Source organism: Peromyscus eremicus, chromosome 23 (assembly GCF_949786415.1).
Source record: "Peromyscus eremicus chromosome 23, PerEre_H2_v1, whole genome shotgun sequence".
In the NCBI taxonomy this organism is placed as follows: Eukaryota; Metazoa; Chordata; class Mammalia; order Rodentia; family Cricetidae; genus Peromyscus; species Peromyscus eremicus.
Genome location: NC_081438.1, coordinates 11,570,228 through 11,589,756, shown reverse-complemented (window position 1 = coordinate 11,589,756; position 19,529 = coordinate 11,570,228). Strand labels below are relative to the sequence as shown.

The 19,529-nt window shown below is 46.3% G+C and overlaps 1 protein-coding gene across 1 annotated transcript in view; it reads right to left on the bottom strand.

Annotated features, from left to right (window-relative positions):
- Window positions 1–19,529, bottom strand: part of Naa25 (N-alpha-acetyltransferase 25, NatB auxiliary subunit) — a 55,640-nt gene that overhangs the window by 5,765 nt on the left and 30,346 nt on the right. Inside the window, exons 13-22 of the mRNA XM_059249141.1 lie at window positions 19,359–19,448; window positions 17,947–18,127; window positions 17,280–17,379; window positions 13,412–13,563; window positions 12,547–12,672; window positions 8,647–8,890; window positions 7,921–8,044; window positions 6,406–6,471; window positions 4,897–4,994; window positions 2,908–3,018 (exon numbers count right to left, since the gene is read on the bottom strand). Coding sequence (XP_059105124.1) covers window positions 2,908–3,018; window positions 4,897–4,994; window positions 6,406–6,471; window positions 7,921–8,044; window positions 8,647–8,890; window positions 12,547–12,672; window positions 13,412–13,563; window positions 17,280–17,379; window positions 17,947–18,127; window positions 19,359–19,448 — 1,292 coding nt within the window. The remainder of the gene's footprint in view (window positions 1–2,907; window positions 3,019–4,896; window positions 4,995–6,405; window positions 6,472–7,920; window positions 8,045–8,646; window positions 8,891–12,546; window positions 12,673–13,411; window positions 13,564–17,279; window positions 17,380–17,946; window positions 18,128–19,358; window positions 19,449–19,529) is intronic.

Here is a 19,529-nt window from a genome sequence, read left to right as displayed (position 1 = left end):
GCAAACACATCAATGCTGGTTGCAATCCTAGCACCCTGGAGGCAGAGCCAGGCAATCCCAGCAGCAGACTGGGTTTCTAGACTGGCCAAACTGGTGTGCTCTGGGTTCAAGTGAGACCAAGTATGTAAGGTGGAGGAGAGCAACCATGATGATATCTGACTCAACATCCACCTCTCGCTTACATGTGCCCATGTGTGAACTTGCAAACTCACATGCACATGTTCCACATACACACGTATGGAAAACCAAACTAAAATAGTTCAGTCTCCTGTCTTTTTTTACATCTGAGATTTCCAATAGTATTAATGGACGACAGAAACATAATATTTTGGGTTGCTTTTTTTGCTTTGTTTAAATAAGATCTCGCTATGTCACCCTATGGGTGAAAGAAGGAAGTAGCAAGAGGCAGGCATGGAGGCTCCTACCTGTAACCTTAGCACCCCTGAGGTGGAGACAGAAAGAGCATGAGTTCAAGGTTGTCAGAATTATATATGCAACTCGAAGCCAGACTCTGACTTGACAATAGGGAAAAGGAAGTACCAGAACAAAGTGTCGGGAGCATTTAAATGTGAAAAGGCCTCTAAACATGGAGCTAACTAGAAACCATTAAAAGACTACCATTTCCCCCCCAAAAGAACCTGTTCACTGAGCAAAAGAATCAAGGGCTGGAGAGCTGACTCATCAGTTACGATCACAGGCTGCTCTTGCAGAGCACCCAGGCTAGAGACTCCTGGCATCCATTGGTGGCTCACAACGCTAGTTAAAGGGGAGGGGATCCAATGCCCTCTTCTGGATTTATGGGGACCAGGCATTCAAGTGGTGCAGACCACTTGTATATGCAGACAAAACAACCACACACCAAAAACCCAATTTATTAGAACTAATTGTGACAATAAACTGGAAAAATTGTGCCTTCTGCAATGAGGTTGACACTAACTGTTGTGAAGAAAGACCTGTGCTCTCCAGGCTCAGCACTGGACCAACTTGACACACAAACTCAACCTCCAATCATGTGGCCAGTGCTGGAGGGAGGGTTATAGGGACACGCTCAGTTCACTTCAGATCTAAGTCTAGATTGTAATAGTAGCTCTATTTATAGTCAAGATATTATAAACCAACTACATATTCACTAAAAAATAAACTATAGTTTATTAATATGATGGAGAAATGACAAAAACGATGAAATAAATCTGTATTTACTGACATAAAAAAGATGACCACCAAAGAGAGAGAGAGAGAGAGAGAGAGAGAGAGAGAGAGAGAGAGAGAGAGAGAGAGAGAACCAAATATCCTAATCAAATACAAAAACAAAACAAATAGGCAAGTTACAGATTTTTCTTTTTAAAAAAGTCTCATATAGCCTAGGCTGGCCTCTCTCTGTGTAGCTAAGGTTAGCCTTGGATTCTTTCTTGACCTCTCTGCCTCCATCTGCTGAGTGCCAAATGCTATTGAATATCTTCTGGGACTGCACACGTTTATGGGGCTTACTTTATGTGGGGTTTGTTTGGGGTCTCTGCTATGCAGCTTTCCTGCCAGGGACTCTACATAAACCAAGCAAACTTCAAACTTGGTGTGATCCTCCTACCGCTGCTTTCTGAATCCTGGGATTTCAGGCATGTAGGATGCCTTTCTGTGTGTGTGTGTGTGTGTGTGTGTGTGTGTTCACGTGTGTACATGAGCTACATGTGTGAGTGCTGTGGGATGGTCTGTATGTCAAATGTATTGCTCTGATTGGTTAAAAAATAAAACACTGATTGGCCAGTATCCAGGCAGGAGGAAGTACAGGCGGGACAAGGAGGAGAAGAATTCTGGGAAGTGGAAGGCTGAGTCAGAGAGACACTGCCAGCCGCTGCCATGACAAGCAGCATGTGAAGATGCCAGTAAGCCACGAGCCATGTGGCAAGGTATAGATTTATAGAAATGGATTAATTTAAGCTGTAAGAACAGTTAGCAAGAAGCCTGCCACAGCCATACAGTTTGTAAGCAATATAAGTCTCTGTGTTTACTTGGTTGGGTCTGAGTGGCTGTGGGACTGGCGGGTGAGAGAGATTTGTCCTGACTGTGGGCCAGGCAGGAAAACTCTAGCTACATGTGAGTGTCTGCAGAGGCCAGAAAATGGTGTCTGATACCCTAAGGTGAGAGATAAAGGAGGTTGTGAGCCATCTGACGTGGGTGCTGAGAACCAACTTCAGCGCAGCAAGCTTCCCTATATACTGAGCCAGCTCCCAATCCCTGTCCACTCTGTAATCACAGAAGGAAAGAAGAGCCTCTGCAGTGACAGGGAGACGCTTCCACACACACCAGTGTTTCCTGACGTAATGGACTAAGGGCAGTGCTTGTGTCTAAGCTGACTCTCCGCCTGTGTCTAAGGAAACACGAAGTCTCAATGGTGTCCCTGCCTAGACTCTACAAAAGCAGACAAAAGGACAAGGAGTGTTTAAAGACCGCAACTCAAAGCTGCATCACAGGAGCAGCATGGTGACAGGGAACAGCAAGGCTGTAGTTGGGATGGACGGGTACTCTGAACTCTCGGGCCTTCAAAGACCATGACTCCTTGTGAACGAGCATAGGTTTGGTGTAAGCGCCAACTGACAAGACAGCATACAGGGCCAAGGTCAGCAAGTGACAAGCTAGGCAAGGACCCTCCTGGAGCCATTCGTCCATCCCTGACACTGTGAGGGTGTAACTGGGAAAAGAGCTCTCAGGACGCCGAGGCACGAGAGACCGTCTCAAGACCAACACACACTTGTAGTCCCAACGACTAGGGGCTGATGATCAAAAGTCAAGACAAAGCCAGGCAAGGCAGTAAGGCCCTTTCAGAAAGGCTGTGGGAGAAAAGGTACCTCCAGAGCCCGGAAGACTCATATAGCATGCAGGCAAGGGGAAGGAAAACAGCCGTGTTATTACCATGATGATGCTGGTCTCTTTTTTCTTCTTTTTCTTTTTCTGTATATTTAATTTGTATGGTCGCAAGACACTCTCACAGTAACTAGATACCCAAAGGACGATAGAGATAGTCTGAAAGAGGAAATATGCAAATTAGTCAGTATGGGTGACACTAAGGTGTCAAAACAGCAGCTAGAATGATCAAAACCACTAATGACAGTCAATGTTGGAGAGGATGTGGCACAAAGGGAACATTCCTCCACTACTGGTGGGAATGCAAGCTTGTATAACCACTGTGGAAATCAGTATGGCGGTTTCTCAGAAAATTAGGAATCCACTACCTCAAGACCCAGCCATACCACTCTTGGGCATATACCCAAGGAATGCTCAATCATACCACAAAGATACATGCTCAACTATGTTCATAGCAGCACTATTAGTAATAGCCAGAACCTGGAAACAATGTAGATGCCCATCAACTGAAGAATGGATTAAGAGAATGTGGTACATATACACAATGGAGTACTACTCAGCAGAGAAAAACAATGACAGCATGAAATTTGCAGGCAAATGGATGGAACTAGAAAAAAATCATCCTGAGTGAGGTAACCCAGACTCAGAAGGACAAACATGGTATGTACTCACTCATAAGTGGATTCTAGATATAAAGCAAAGAACAATCAGACTGCAACCCACACAACCATGGAGGCTATATATATAGCAGGTGGGACCCTAGCATGACTGTGGCTTATAGTAAGTTTTGGTTTTACTCAATTACTTAGCAAGCCTCAATGAAACATTTCACTATTAAGATAAGAGTTCATACTGTATCAAGCTGATAATAGAAAAATTAATTAATTAATTAAAACAAAACAACAACAACAAAAAAACCCCAGCAGCTAGAGACACATGTGACAGCTGGCACTTCCACAGAAGCCCACCAGAGCCCGTGCCACTGGGACGAGTCAACCAGGACTGGAAACTGTAGCTGTGAGCCAGAATAAACCTTTCTTTCTTTGAAGATGGTCCTCAAGCAGCTTGTTGCTCCAACAGCCTAGCCTTCTCCTTCCTTCTGACTCTCAGCTGCAAGACTCCATTTGACTTCACTTCTCTAAGGGGATGATCTGCACGTTCCTTTGCTGCGTGGAAAGTCCACACCCCAAGGCATGGGACCCAAGGGTTCTTTACAGCACCCTGGAGCACTCGGTTACTCCTGTTCCCCAGTGTGGGGCTGTCTGAGTGCTTCGTGATCGATCACTCAGCACTCGCTGCAGAGCTCTTAGGCTCTCACCAGTCACCAGAGCAGAGTGTACAGCCTTCAGGAGACCACAGGCCACAGGAAAAAGAAGGGAGACATGGGTTGAAAAAAACATGTAGCTACTGGCTTCGGGAACACTCTGCAGTTAAAAATGCTGGCTGCTCTTGTAGGAGACCTGGGATCAATGCCCAGTACCCACATGGCAGCTCATAACTGCCTGTGACTCCAGTTCCAGGGGATCTGATGCCCTCTGGCCTTCTGCAGGTACCTGTGCACAAGGTACACATAAACTCTTGCAGGCATATATATATATAAAACCTCAACAACAATAGTAAGAATCTGGATAAAAACAAGAGTTTGGCTGCCACGTGTGCTGGCATGTGTCCATGACTCCAGCACCTAGGAAGCTGAGGCAGAAGGATTCAGAGTTCAAGGTCAGTCTTGACTGCACAGTAACTAACACTCTGTATTTCATCATCCTCCAGACTCCTTCATAATGCAGAATGCTAGGTAACCAGTTAAAACAGCTGGAGGTATGAACTAAAGTCAAGAGCCAAAGGGAACAGGACAAAACTGATTCTAGGGAACCTTGGAGAAGAGGAAGGCCACTCAGAAGCTGTCACTAAGCATAAAGGATGAAACCAGTTTAGAAAATAATGCAAAATCGCTTCCAGGTCCCAAACAGTCAGGTGAGAAAGGGTAAGCTGCTGGCGTGACGCCCTGCCTGTGCCCTCAGGAGGACGGAGACACACCTCGACAAAGAAGACCAGGTTCTCTAGGACAGCAGGCTGTGTCTTCACATTACCATCTTTAACTTCTAAGAGTTCGCCTTTACACGTGCTGAAGACGCCTGGAGGACAGAAAGGTTTCTGCTTTTATTCTCAAGTCTCCACACCTTTAGACACATGCTGTCGAATCTGAAAACTAGTGATGTAAGAACTTATCCCAAGCGAGGCATGGTGGCCAAATCTTTAATCTTAGCACTGGGTGGCAGAGGCAGGCAGATCTCTGAGTTCAAGGCCAGCCTGGTACATGCTAAGTTCCAAGCTGCCCAGAGCTAGAAAGTGAGACCCTGCCTCAAAAAAACAAAAAAATAAAAGCTACAGTGGAATGGGAGTGTAGATCAGTGTCAGTGCTTACCTGGCCTGCTCAAGATCCACCACCACCACCACCAAAAACAAGAAACGCCCCCCCCCCAAAAAAAAACAGCCAACAAATAAAAAAGACCCAATGCCTATGAAGTAAAAAGTCTTAACAATGATTTGTTCTGTAGTCTCCAAAATATAAAAAGTAATCTTAAAAATGATGCATGCTAGCTTCTAGCCTTCAGCTAAGAGATGTGGGATATAGGTTCTCATAATGTGAAGAAGACTCAATGAGTGGTTTGGAAGAACAGTGCTACCATGGCCTGAAAGACTAAGGCCACTGCAGGAGAGCAACTACATGGGGCTGGAGAGATGGCTTGACTAATAAAGTGCTTGGGTCACCAACAACCATATGAAAGTGAGGCACAGTAGCGCATATACAAGGGAGAGTCCCTGGGTGATCACTGGCAGCCAGTCTAGCCAAATTCATGAGCGCCAGGTTCAGTGAATGGCCTTGCCTCAGAGAGGAGGTACAGCGTGATAAGACAAACGATACTCAACTTCAACCTGTGGCCTCTGAACACCCATGACATCCCACCCTCCCCAAAACACACCCACACACAGACTCACTCACTCTCACATACAAGAGTCAGCCATGGCAACTCAGAGTATTAACTCCACATTGTTAAGAGTCTGGCCAACTGGGCCTAGATAAGACCATATCCACTTGTATCCCAACTCAGAACAGTTTTCAAGTTCTTCTGCAGTAAATTTATCTTTAAGGCATGACGCTGTTGCATGCCTGTAATCCCAGCATTCAGGAGTATAAAGCAAGAGGATCACAAGCCAAAACCATCCTGGGCTGCACATCGAGTGTGAGGCAAGCCTGGAATATACATGATGACCATCTCAAAAACACAAAAACCTCCAGGCGGTGGTGGTGCACACCTTTAATCCCAGCAGAGGCAGGAGGATCTCTGTGAGTCTGAGGCTAGCCTAGTCTACAGAGCAAGTTCCAGGATAGCCAGGGTTGTTACACAGAGAAACTCTGACCCGAAAAACAAAACAAAAAATATGCTTGTTACTTCCAAATCCTTCCATATATTTATACATTTTTAAACACTGAGCTACTGTCAGACACACAGGCAGAATCAGGAATCTGCAGTCAGAACTTACCTTTCAATAATTCTAGTAAAGATGCAAGACTATTTTCTACTCGTTCCTGTATATCCACCGTACCCTCTAAAATGGAAAAACAATCCATCAACATCCATTTTTTTACAAAGATAAGAAGCAAAGTGGGCATGACTACACAGAGTTGTGATCTCAGCACTCACGACACTGAGGCAGCAGGACTGAGCTCATGGCCAGCCCACAAGATATGCTGAAAACGCCAGCGGGCTGGGAGAGGCATCAAGCCACTGGACATGCATTTGATCCCTGGGACCCACATACAGGGGCATACTGACTCCTATAAGTTGTCCGGTACCTTTCCATGAACACTGTGCCACATGCATACATGCACACTCACACAACACACACACAAATAAATAAATAAATAAAACTGTAACAGCAGGTCTGGAGAGATATCTCAGGGACTAAGAGTATGTACTAGTCCTGCAGAAAATAATCTGAGTTCAGTTCCTGGCACATATTTCAGGATGCTCTCAGCAGCCTGTAACTCCAACCCCAGGGGAGCTGATCATTCTGGTTTCTACTGGCACCTGCCCTCATGTGCACACCCGACACACACAATTAAAAGTTGGGGCTGCAAAGATGACTCAGTAGTCAAGAGCACTGGCTGAAGAACCAGGTTCAATTCCTAGCACGCACATTGTGACTCACAACTGTTACTTTAGTTCCAAGGGGATCTGACACCCCATCCCCAACACATACACACACTTCTGGAGTCTCAGGGCTCCAGGCACGTACACAATACACAGAAATTCACACAGACAAAATACTCATACATATGAAATAATAATAAAAAAAATTTAAAGTATTAAGAATTCTAAAAAGCAACAGTAAATGCAGTATCAACAATCAAGTCATGGCAGGGGCTTCTTCCTCCTGAGACCCCAAGGCATTTACACCCCGCTACTGAAAAACAGACACATTGAAAATAAAAGGCAGAACTGCGAAGCGAAGGGGGGCAGTGATTGCTCTTCTGTCCAAGGACTGTCTCAGGCTCTCTAGCAGGACTTGCCAGCTGGGTCCCAAGCACAGCAGATCTATCAGTTCTAAGGAGGCCCGGGGATGGGGCTCAGCCTAGGGGTATTTTTGACTCCCCATAAGTTTAGGATTTCAGTAACATTTCCGTATTTACTCACTCACTACACTTCTAATGAAAAAGTCCAATAAACGCGTGCCTGTGCACACTTACCCAAGCCACTGGTGTATATATATATATATATATATATATATATATATATATATATATATATATAAGTTTAGGATTTCAGTAACATTTCCGTATTTACTCACTCACTATACTTCTAATGATAAAGTCCAATGAACGCGTGCCTGTGCACACTTACCCAAGCCACTGGTATAAGTTATATATATATATATATATATATATATATATATATATATATAATATGTTTAGGATTTCAGTAACATTTCCCTATTTACTCACTCACTACACTTCTAATGATAAAGTCCAATGAACGCATGCCTGTGCACACTTACCCAAGCCACTGGTATCGAGCTCATACACATCACTGACAAGATGGAAGGAGTGGACCTGGCAGTGACAGCAGCCAGAACTGAAGAACCTGCCCATCCTGGTGGGGACGGGTCCAAGGAAGGGATACTGGAAAAAGAGGGAAACCACCTCCTTACTCCACACAACGTCCAACAACAGGGCTTGTAACTACTCATTAGAAAACTAATACCCGACACCCACAGCTAACAAAGGGCCCTATGTATGAGCAGAGCACGGTGGTGCGTGCCTGTGGTTCCAGCACTGAGGCAGGAAAACTTGAAATTCAAGGCTATCAAGAACTATACACCGCCGGGTGTTGGTGGCGCACGCCTTTAATCCCAGCACTCGGGAGGCAGAGCCAGGCGGATCTCTGTGAGTTCGAGGCCGGCCTGGGATACCAAGTGAGTTCCAGGAAAAAGGCGCAAAGCTACATAGAGAAACCCTGTCTCGAAAAAACAAAAAACAAAAAACAAAAAAAAAAGGACTATACACCAAGACCCCATCTCAAAAAAAAAAAAAAAAAAAAAAAAAAAACCAAGAAAACAAAACAACCTCAAAAATTATTTTGCTTTTCCTGACCAAGAGTCTAGACAGAGCAAAGCCCTAAACTGGCTCAGGACCATCAGACCCCTTTCTCACAGTGCCACAAATGGGACCCGCTCTTCACTGTGCAATCAAAGACAATTGTCTGTATAATTATTTATTGGTACCTGAATTTCCTTCTCAATAAATCGCTTCCCCGTCTCCACGGCCACTTCTAGCTGTTGAAGGAGCAAACGAAGAATGTCAATCCGGGAGGACACACCATTCTCCGAGGTCTTCTCTGAGTTCTTTGGCTCCACAGGGTGGGTGAGACTCGGAAGTCCACTGATCAGCCTCAACGTTAAGGTGCGAATTCTTAACCACATGGTCTCCTCCTCCAAGGAGAGTTTCTTATGCTCTTCAGAAACATTCCTTAAACAAAAACATCCCCAAACCGTCCATTTTACTCAGCCTGTTGCCTTCAAAGCTTTGAGCATTTGCTTTCACCCGTCAAGAAACCTCAGGATGGTTTCTGCCTCGGGTCAAACACCTGATTGCTGCCTGCTTCGCAGGTAAGCTGGGCACAGCAGCCTTCCCGACAGGCTACCTCCCACTCCAAGGATCTGTTCTCATGATTAAAACACAAATGACACAAAAAAGATGAAATGCCATGCTGGGGGTGTCTTTCTGTAGGCTGTGGGTATGTGTTGCTCCCACCGGCTAATGAATAAAGCTGTTTGGGGCTATGGCAAGGCAGCTTAGAGGCAGATGGGAAATCCAAGCAGAGATGCGGAGAGAAAAAAGGAGAATAGAGAGAGATGCCAGCCGCCGCCCAAAGGAGCAGCAAGATGCCTGAGACCAGTGGCCATGGCCACATAGCAAAACACAGAATAATAGAAATGGGTTAAGATGAAAGAGCTAGCCAGCAAGAAGCCTGCCATAGGTCATAGTTTGTAAATACTATTAAGCCTCTGAATGATTATTTTGTAAGTGGGCAGGACCACTACAATGCCAGAAAAACAAGGTAGGTAGTAAAGAATCCAGTTACCCACACACTCAAGAGTCCACAAACTCACACAGACCCCTTCAGACTTCTCTATACAAAAGCATATAAATATATGAACTGTACTGGGGCTCAGTTCTCTAGCACAGAACATCCTTACCAAGTGCAAGGCCCAGGGTTGAATTCCAAATAGCACCAATATATATATAAATATGCAAATATATATTATACATATATTTGGTACATATTTTAAATATATATATTAGGCAGGGTCTCAATATATGGATCCACCTGCTTGTCTTCTAAGTGCTGAGATTAAGGCATGGATGGCCACCCTGGCAGATTTATATTACTCTTGTGCTGCATTTATTTAATGATAGAGCATGCAGCAGCGGGACCTAGTTGGAAGGTTAGCCTTCAGCTGATACCTGGCAGCTTGTACTCCAATCATCACTTAACAAGAGCAGCTCCTGTGGCCAGACTATGATAACACACCATTAGTGTACGGTGAACATCTTTTCTGCTAGAAGCCTGGAACCTTGGTGCATGCTGAACAGACAGAGTATGGTGTAGCCAGCTGCTACAAACCTTGGACCCCGAGCATCTGGCTGCCTTTAGCAGAAACAGCACAACCTGTGTGCTATCACCCTTTCTCTCCTAGAGGCTGCCTCCCCAGGCTCACTGCCTATCCTGCCATGTAGCCTGTGTTGGCATGAGTCCTCGTGGTGCAATACAGCAACCACGCAGACTCCCAAGTCTTTCTGCCAGTCGACACAGTGTAGTTTTGGTGACCCACAAAGCAGTGTGTTCAAAGCCCTCTCACACTGGCCTTGCATGCTTGTGCACTAGCTCCCTAGTGCAGACATCTTAAAGTAATTATGTTACACTTTAAGTACACTGAAGTAGATTACCAATTCCCTACGGAAAGGCTATAAGTTTTACAAGTCATTTAAATAGAAGACAATAACCATGTTCCCACACAACCTTGCTGACCACAGCCGCTCATACCTCTGGTAGAAAACAAGTCTTGGGTGTAGTAAGAGCCTCACCTAAAGCAGTTCCTAGTTACTGTTTTTATTCACTATGAGCTCTTTATAAAGGATGTCACTACAAATTAAGAATTTGAGAGTGCATTTAATGTTTGTTTTTTTTTTTAAATGAGTTAGGATCTCATACAGCTCAAGTTGGCCCAAACTTGCTATATAGTAAAAGATGACCTTGAACTTCTGAACTTTCCATACCTCTGCCTCTCAAGAGCTAGGATCCAGCAGTGTGCCACCACATCAGGCTCTAATGAACTTCTGTGAGCTCAACTCCTCACAGTCCTTCCTTTACAACACCCTTTAATTTCCAAGTTTGGACTGGAGGGCAGGGCTTTCCCTGTACCTCTCCCTCCCTTTATACCGTGTCTCCTTGGATTGTCACCCTTTGAGCTGCCTTGCTCATTTTTATGTCCCAGCTCCAATTCCAGGGCCCAATGTGGTAGGCACTCCACCCATTAAGTGTCTGTGGAACTGAAAGCATTGTCTGTGGCCTCTGTCAGTATTTACCCTTTTAAATGACACTTCTTTACTTACTCTGTGCATGTGGATACATGGGGTAGACACCTGGAGGCCATAGGATGAGTCTCTTCTCCACCAGAAAGGTCCCAAAAATTGAACTCAGGTTGGTAGCAAGCCCTTTTACCCCTTGCCCTATCTTGCTGGCCTCTCGGACCCCTTTCAAGACAGGCGTATCCACTATCAGTCTGAAGCACGCTGGAGTGCATGGGGTAAAGACAGGCAAAGGCAGCTCTTCTGGTGGCTGAGAAGTTGCTTTTCAAAGAATCACAGGAAGGTCTCAGGTTTATTTTATCATCTCACTGACCTAAGACTTCCTGTAGCCTAGGCCTTGAACATGCTGTGTAGTGGGGATGACCCTGAACTCCTGGTCTACCTGCATCTAACCTCTTAAGTGCTGGGATCAGAGGTGTGCACCAGTAAGCCAGGCTTTCAGAAAGCTTTTCAACCAAGCTGTTGATTATTCAGCAGATAAACTGGACCCAGAGAGGTGAATTGTCTAGGTCACAATCAGTCACAAAAGGAGCACAGTTCTCCTTCCACTGCTCTGGAATTTTCTCCGCTCCCAAAAGCACAGGACATCTGACTTCTTAATAGGGGTGTGCCCAGAGATGCTGAGAAGCCAGCTGAGGGGACCATGAGGACATGAAGCTTGGCAGGGTGGAGTTAGGGGATAGGGAAGGTGGCAGTGAACAGACACTAGGGTACACTCACTGATCGTTCTCTGGGATCCTCCCTTCTCCCATTCACCATCACTAGTGAGAAACTCCGGTGCCCGAGTACACACCAGAAGTTTGTATCTTCACCTCAGTAGCCACAAGTCCAGAGTAAAAAAATGTACATGGAAAATAGGCCAAGCAGAAGCCTGGCTCAACTCCATGTCGCCGAGTGGGTAGAGGGCAGCACATGGCTGGTCCTTGGGTTTTTGTCTTACCAGGGCTATTCATGTTTACACGTGGCTTAGAGGACATCAATTAAGTATTTTTAACTTTTTTTTTTCCTGAAACAAGATCACACTGTGTAGCCCTGGCTGTCCTGAAACTCTGACATGTAGACCACACTGGTCTCAAAGAGTCTTGCCTGCCTCTGCCTCCATGTGTGAACAACTACACCTGGCTAATAAATACTGATACAATTACAACCTTTGTATTGCTAAAAACAGTAATAAATAAGTACTTTGGTATATATACACCACATACATGCACAAACACACACACACGCACACGCACATACCTGTCAATTTGCCATAACCTTTTAGAACCTAATAGAGATTGTAAGTCTCTATGTGGTGCTAGGATAATCCAACATCATGTAAAAATGTTTTCTACCTTCCTCTCAGATGCCTAGGGAACCGAACTCTGTATCTCAAATCACTAGGAGCTCCCGCACAGCATGGACAGGTCTAACCTCAGCAGGCCCAGCACTGGGGTGGGATGTGCTGTGCACCTATGTCCCCGATTCCAACAATGAACATGTGTATTTGTGTAAAGATCCACGCTGACTCTTCAGAGCTGAGCTCCTCTTACCTGTCCTTTGGATCCCAGCTAAAGAAAACATCCAAGTCTCTGTTGTCTCTCAAATCTTCCCATGGAACGTCATCTTCCTCTGGCCTCAGATTCATTGATTTGATACTTTCTGCCAAGCTAGTTGATCTGTAATACAGAAGGTTTGCTTTGACTGTCCCTGTGCTTGTGTGCACGCATGAGCTGCACGTGCAAGACTGCGTCACTGGGGATGCCCGGGGAGGCCAGAGGAGGCCAGAGGTCTACATCAGGCGTCTTGCTTTTTCTCTCTCTACCTTGACTGTGAAGACAGGCATCTCACCACTTGGCTGGGCGGGCCACTGAGCCCCAAGGATTCTCCTGCCAGCACTGGGTCTCCTATCAGGGTAACAGACATGCACGGGCAGGCCCGACTGTTTACTTGGTGTTGGGGATCAGAACTCAGGTCCTCCCAGGCACACAACAAGCACTGCACCTCCTCAGCCCTCTTCCCAGCCTTAAGGTCTTATTGCTGTAACAACACAGTCATGAAAACATTAGCCAGGACTTCCTTTTACTGGGAAGAGGTCACACAGACCTGAGACAAGTTATGACAGAAAGAAAAAGCCTTTTGGAGTTCAAGGGTACAGTGGGCGAGCGCCTGCTCTGCTCCTAACGCTGTCCAGGGGAGGGGCCTCGAAAGCACTACAGGAAGGGTGGCAGTGCCTGGGCACGCGGCTCTCCTGGGCTCTCCTGGATCGAAGACACAGCCGCAGCCTCCAGCACTCTCCGTGACAGGGCCTGTGTGTCCCTGTTCGCAGCTTCTCTTACCTTCCCATCCTCCATTTTTCCCTTAACTCCGCTACTGACAGCCGTGAACACCTCACCTGGCCCCTCATCACATACTCACATGTTCGCTTCAAGTAGAAGGTCTAACAGCATCCGTTCAGTGCGCACTTGTGCAAAGTGGAGCGAATTATTCAGCCTGTTCCTAAAAGCGATAAACTCTGGGATCTTCTCGAATGCACCGTATTTGTAAGCTTGAATAATGTATTCGGAGGTCTGAGAAGGAAAGACACCACCTTGGTATAAATACTCCACAGGTCAGGCAATGGAAGCAAAGCTTGAAAACCAACTCAATATTCAAATTGCTACCAAGGCTCTGGTCCAGTCTCTGAAGGTCTGGGCCACATGGCGTAGTTCCAGCCATGAATAACATTACTTTTCTCTCCTCCTGCAGCTGAATCAAATGTGTCCTCTACTACACTGCTGGCCCTGAGGCGGCTACTGCCATCTCCAGTCCTGTCTCAGCACTCTTGTCTTTCACAACAATAGGACTTGGAGAATATTCTATCACATCAGCCAAAAAACTGACAAATGCCACTCTGGAATGGATCTTACGCAGTATCTTTCCAATTCTAAGACAAACCATGCTCTGTACAAAGATTTCAAAGATGTCATAACTGCACAATCATACCCCACAGACTCTCAAATGAAACCCTCTCCTTCAGAAAGAGACTGCTCCTTGGTTGGCTCTTCCTGAGTCCGGTACCAGGCACACGGCAGATGAGCTTCTCAGCAGGACAGAAGACACCAACAACAAGACCCATCAACAGGACACCATCTGCTCTGAGGAAGATGTCAAGAACCAAGTTTCCTGAGCACACAAACCCTAGAAATTAGCCTAGACAACTAAGGGAAGGGAACGCTCACACGTGTATTTTAATTACAGATTAAAATAATCAGATGAAATGCTGCAGAGCAGAGGCAAGACAGAGAACTCTTCATGAAGTACTGGTACAACAGAAGCAAATCTCAGGGAAGAACGTCTCACAGAGTGGGCTGAAGCCACCAGGATCAGAAGACAGATCACCCCTGTGGGCCAAGGAAGTGTTTAGCTCAATGCTGAGGTCTGCCCCAAAGACACTTCCTAGAAAAGCCAGTCTTTCGCCTAGCCTTAGTCTGCTCGCTCTGCCCCCATTTCCACTATGCCTGAATAATTTGCCCAGTAGGAAAATAGGCCAATAGTCAACAACATACCCTCTGATACACAGCCTCGCAGGGTTCATTTCAGGCCATGGGGTTGCGCCACGGGCGCTAAGTCAACTGCATTCGATGCGGCTTTTAAACCCCCAGGGGACACCTCGGCCAGCTGTTTGCCTGCAGTATCTGGAGAGATTAAAGACGGACGGACACAAGAAAATTAAAAAGATTATGTGTGATCCTGCGAGTTTAGGACTAGCTGCCAGCTTGACTGAGGACATGGGCATGCCCCATCAAGAGGCCCACACTTATCGCATCCTTCTCTCCTACAGTTCCCAACTTAGAAGACGCAGCAGGGTTGGCTGCTGCCCCTTGCAATGGGAACTTCCAGCTTAAAAACACCTGTATTTAGCCAGGATGGAAATAGGACTTGGGTGGTTCTAGACAGAATGCAATTCCAACATGAGCCCCACACAGCCGTCCCTCAGTGGGAGCCTCAAAGTCTGAGTGGCCCATGGAACTTCACTTGTGAAAAAAGACAACAGCTTTTCAAAGAGAAAAACAAGGGGCAACCAGGAGATAAATATAGTCTGTAACATGCCAGAAGTGTCTGCAGTTTTCTGTCCATCTGCCTGAGACAGTTCTCCTTAAATGCCACAGTAAAGTGGCTCTGCAGAGCTAGCCAAGGGCCCAGGGAGCAGTAGCAGGAGGTTGAGAACATCACTGCTGAGGCCTTGTATCTCGGGGAACACAGCCGAACCAGAAGGCACAGGCACACCAAAGACTACTGACCAAAGTGTGCATCCACACCTACCCCCACTTATTTGTGCACCAATGAAGCTCGTTCGATGCCGGAAGGTCCCCTGAAATGAACCCAGGTCGCTGTGAAAATTAGCAAAATACATGGGTATCTGACCTTAAATAAGGACCTTTATGAATACCTAAAACAGAGACTTCAAGGAGAGCTTCAAGAAGATTTTTACTATTTTTATTTCTGTGATATGTGTTTGGGCAGATCCCCTGGACCTGGAGTTACAAATGCTCGTCATCTGTCTGATATAGACTCAGGTCCTCTAAAGCCCAGCAAGCTCTTTACACTGTGCCATGTCCCTGTCACCAGAGCGATGACTTTTGGCGATGAGGAAACCTAGCACTGATTCCTGAGTAAGATGACAGCAGACGGACATCCAGAGACAACTTTCACCCCACAGCACAAAGCCTCTGAACAACATCAGGTTTGCTCCAGAAGAAGTGCTACAGGAAGGATCTAATTAGAAGGAGACACATCAGTCGCCCAAGGGAAAAAGCACTTGGGAAATCCCCAAACCAAAGAACGAACACCGCAGAACATGGTGCTTGGGCTTTGCAGAGCATTCCACCAGGTGCAGGGCTCCACTCCCTTACTGGGGACACAGGCACCGCTGCCACGGTCCTTACAGATGGGCTACTTTAGACCGGTTAAAGTCACACCAGTATAAACTCAAGGAGGGGACTGTTACTGCCCAATCAATCAAATGCTAATTTATCAGGCTCAACATCATGTTCACTGTATCAGTGATTCACAATCAACTATTAGCAAAACCCTGACCACGCCGCGGGCAGGCAGGAAGACAGAGAGGGAGCTTGCAGCCAGCCTCATCTACACTGCAAGGCCCTGTCTCAAGTTTTCAAAGTCTTCAGTAAATGAAAAGTCTTTAACCTCTTCCTTATAAATACGAAAGAAGAGGTAAAATAATGAGACCTGAGGAGGAGGTCGATCACAGATTCTCGAATGCACTGTGTAGCTATAGATTTATCACTCGACTGCTATTTACACTGCAAGTTTAACCCAGTGCCTGAGACAAGGCTTCTGCCTCTATGCCAAGCCAGCACTTGGAAGCAACAGGCTTAGATGTGGATACCCTCTTCTCTCTCATCAGGCAGAAAGTCTCCACAGACACCAGTCCCTCCAGGACAGCAGACAGACAGTTGATGGTGTGGGAGAAGACAGAGGGGTTAACCTTCTCCGGGATCGGAGATCTGCTACTGCACACTCCAGCTCAGACCACACAATACTCAGAAGTGCCTCAGCCTTGCTTCTCTATTCTCCAAAACACCTCTTAAGAAACAAGTAGAAGACATGCGTGACTTCAAAGCAAAGGCCTCAAGAGTATTTGCCAAGATGAATCTCAGATGGCGACTTCCTCACCAAGCTCCATGACACTGAGAGACCAGGAAAACGGAAAGCTACAGGCTGGGCCTGGCACGGCCAGACTCCAGGAAGTGAGGCTTAGCCACACACGGAAAGAACAGCAGCAGCGTCCACTCTAACGACACACCCGCTTTCTCCCAGACAGATCTGCAAGCCCATCAACTGAGAGCATCCGGATGCCCTGAGAACTTCTTTAAGCCAATGGGCCCGAGTGAGCAGAGAGAAGACTGCACGCAGGCCCACCCTCGTCTCTCCCAGGGCAGCTCCAACTCACTGCCCCTTAAATGCAGTGGGGGCGGCTGCAGGCACAAACCCGACAGCCTCTTGCTTCCAACCTTGAGAAGTCTCTGAATAGCATGTGAACACAGAGCTGGGAGACAAAAGACTTCTTAGTCTGTTAATGCCCAGTTGAAAATGTCAATTTCCAAGGATTCAAATATAGACTTAACACATTGAACAAATGCAAATACCTCTCTACCTAGTGGTCTAGGATGATTAAACTCAGCCTAAGGGCACATGCCAGCACCAGAGCAAGGTGCCCCGTAACCTGCACTCTGAACCATGTCAGCCAGCAGCAAACCACACACCAATGGGTTTCACTTACATCTTTCTGGTTGGAGTGGAAAAACCTGAGTGCGAAGTTACAGGACTGGGAGGCAGCAGCGTACTGACCCAGGGATGCAGCGTATCGGGTCAGAAGATAGCTAGGTAGGAAAGAGAAAAAACACGTTATAGTGACCTCATCCTACTGTCAAATACTAGGCACCAAGAAAGAGCAGGCATACAAGAAAACAAAACAAAAACCCAGAAACACTACCCTTGGAATGATTTAATTCACAGGATCAAATGAAAAGAAAATGAAGAGTTCTTCCTTTACACCCGACAATAACAGGAACATAAAAGCTGGTCAGAGAACACAATGTTCTCTTCCTAAATGCGAATAGAAAAATGCCTGTAAGTAATCGCATAGCACAGCCAAAACTCAACTCAAAGGGAGACTTTGGGTCGGCGGCAACAGCCAGGGAGAAATAGTGTGCAAAAGAAAAAGTCCAAAATACACAGCTGGCTGCCAGGAGGCCTGCCACCCAGTGAAAGAGGGCATGCAGCCTTAGCATATTGAAGCTGGAAACTCTGTATTGCCTGGAGATACAAGCCCCTCGTGCTTTGCAGTGGGTCACAGTAGTGACTGGTGTCTGGAGCCCTGTTCTGCTATCATCTACAAGAGAGCTTCCTAGGCTGTCTGCGCAGTATTCAGAGTATATACTACCAACCCAATGGTGTCGTGCTGGATATGCTTAGCATCAAGGCTGGAGTAAAGATCCACCACTGGCTCAAATGCACCCAGCATGCAGTAGATTCGAACAAGCAGCAGTTTGAACTGAGCATTGGATGGGCTGTGGGTTAAGCCCTCTTCCAGCAGAGTCAGGGCTTGCCACACAGCACTCTCCTCACCTAGAATCAAAACACATCGTTATCCACTCATCTTTAAGGAACCTCTCGAAATCATCACCTGCCTTGACTAGTCTCTGAATGAGTTTGGATACATACAAATTTTAGATATAGACCTGAAATCAAAACAGGGAATTCCCCTGAATACAAAGTCCTTCAATAGTTATATCAGTGCTTAAATACAGGTGAGCAAAAGCATGATGTGTAGATCTAGGAAGGGAAATCATGGAACCTCACAGACTCTCAGATTTTGAGAAGAGAGGGACTTTGAAGAACTGGAATCTCCTAGCTTCCCCCTCCAGCCCCTGCTCCCCACCCTCAATGTCTCCACAAGACTCTACAAGACATCATTTTTATTCCATATGTAATCCTACAAAAAACATTACATTTGATACTTTAAAAAGAAAAGAAAAAGAAAACTGCTGTTAGGACCAGAGATGGCTCGGCAGACAAAGTGCTGCCGAAGCCGACTGGTGAGATCAATCCCTGGGTCCACAGGTAGGAAGAAGAGAACCGACTCTGGCAAGTTGTCCTCTGACCCGTGACCCGGACCCGTGACCCGTGGAACATTTGTGTCCACATGTCACACAGAGACACACGAAATGTTATTTTAAAAAGAAGAAAGAAGACACTGATGTGGCAGTGCACGTCTTTACTCCTCACACTGGGAGGCAGAGGCAAATGGATCTGAGTTCTAGGGCCAGACTGGTCTATATGGAGTTCCAGGCCAAGCAGGACTACAAAGTGATACCCTGTCTCAAAAGAGAGAGAGAATCTTTTGTGTGTGTGTGTGTGCGTGCGTGCGTGCGTGCGTGCGTGCGTGTGTGTGTGTGTGTGTGTGGTTTTCAAAGACAGGATTTCTCTGTGTTGCCCTGCCTGTCCTGGAATTGACTTTGTAGACCATGCCACTTGCCTCTGCCTCCCAAATACTGGGAGATTAAAGGCATGCTGCACCGTCACCACCACTACCACCATCCGGAAGGAAAATCACTTTTTAAACATTAGTAAATAAAAAAGGCTTTTCTGTTCTGTGGGTTTGCCCATCTGCCTTTGAATCAGTGTGGTTGTATCGTAACTCTAGCTTGGTCTCCCACTGACTGTTCATTATGCAGATCCATTTAAAAACTAAGGAGATAGCTGCTGAGTTGGGCCCAATGCTCAGTGGTGGAGTTTCCACAGTGTGGCTGGCCTCCATCTCTAGCAAACCCCCATGGAGCTGACATCGGTGTCCTACCTGTTTCTCTCCATATATCAGTGAGCACATGGACAGCGAGGAGGCAGTAATAGTCAGAAAACTGCAACTCTGTCTTCAAACAAGAGCGCCCTAGGAGAAAATCACACCTATTTTTAATAGTTATTCATTAAGTGCTGTGACAGGAGGCTTTTGTTTGTTTACTTTTTAAGG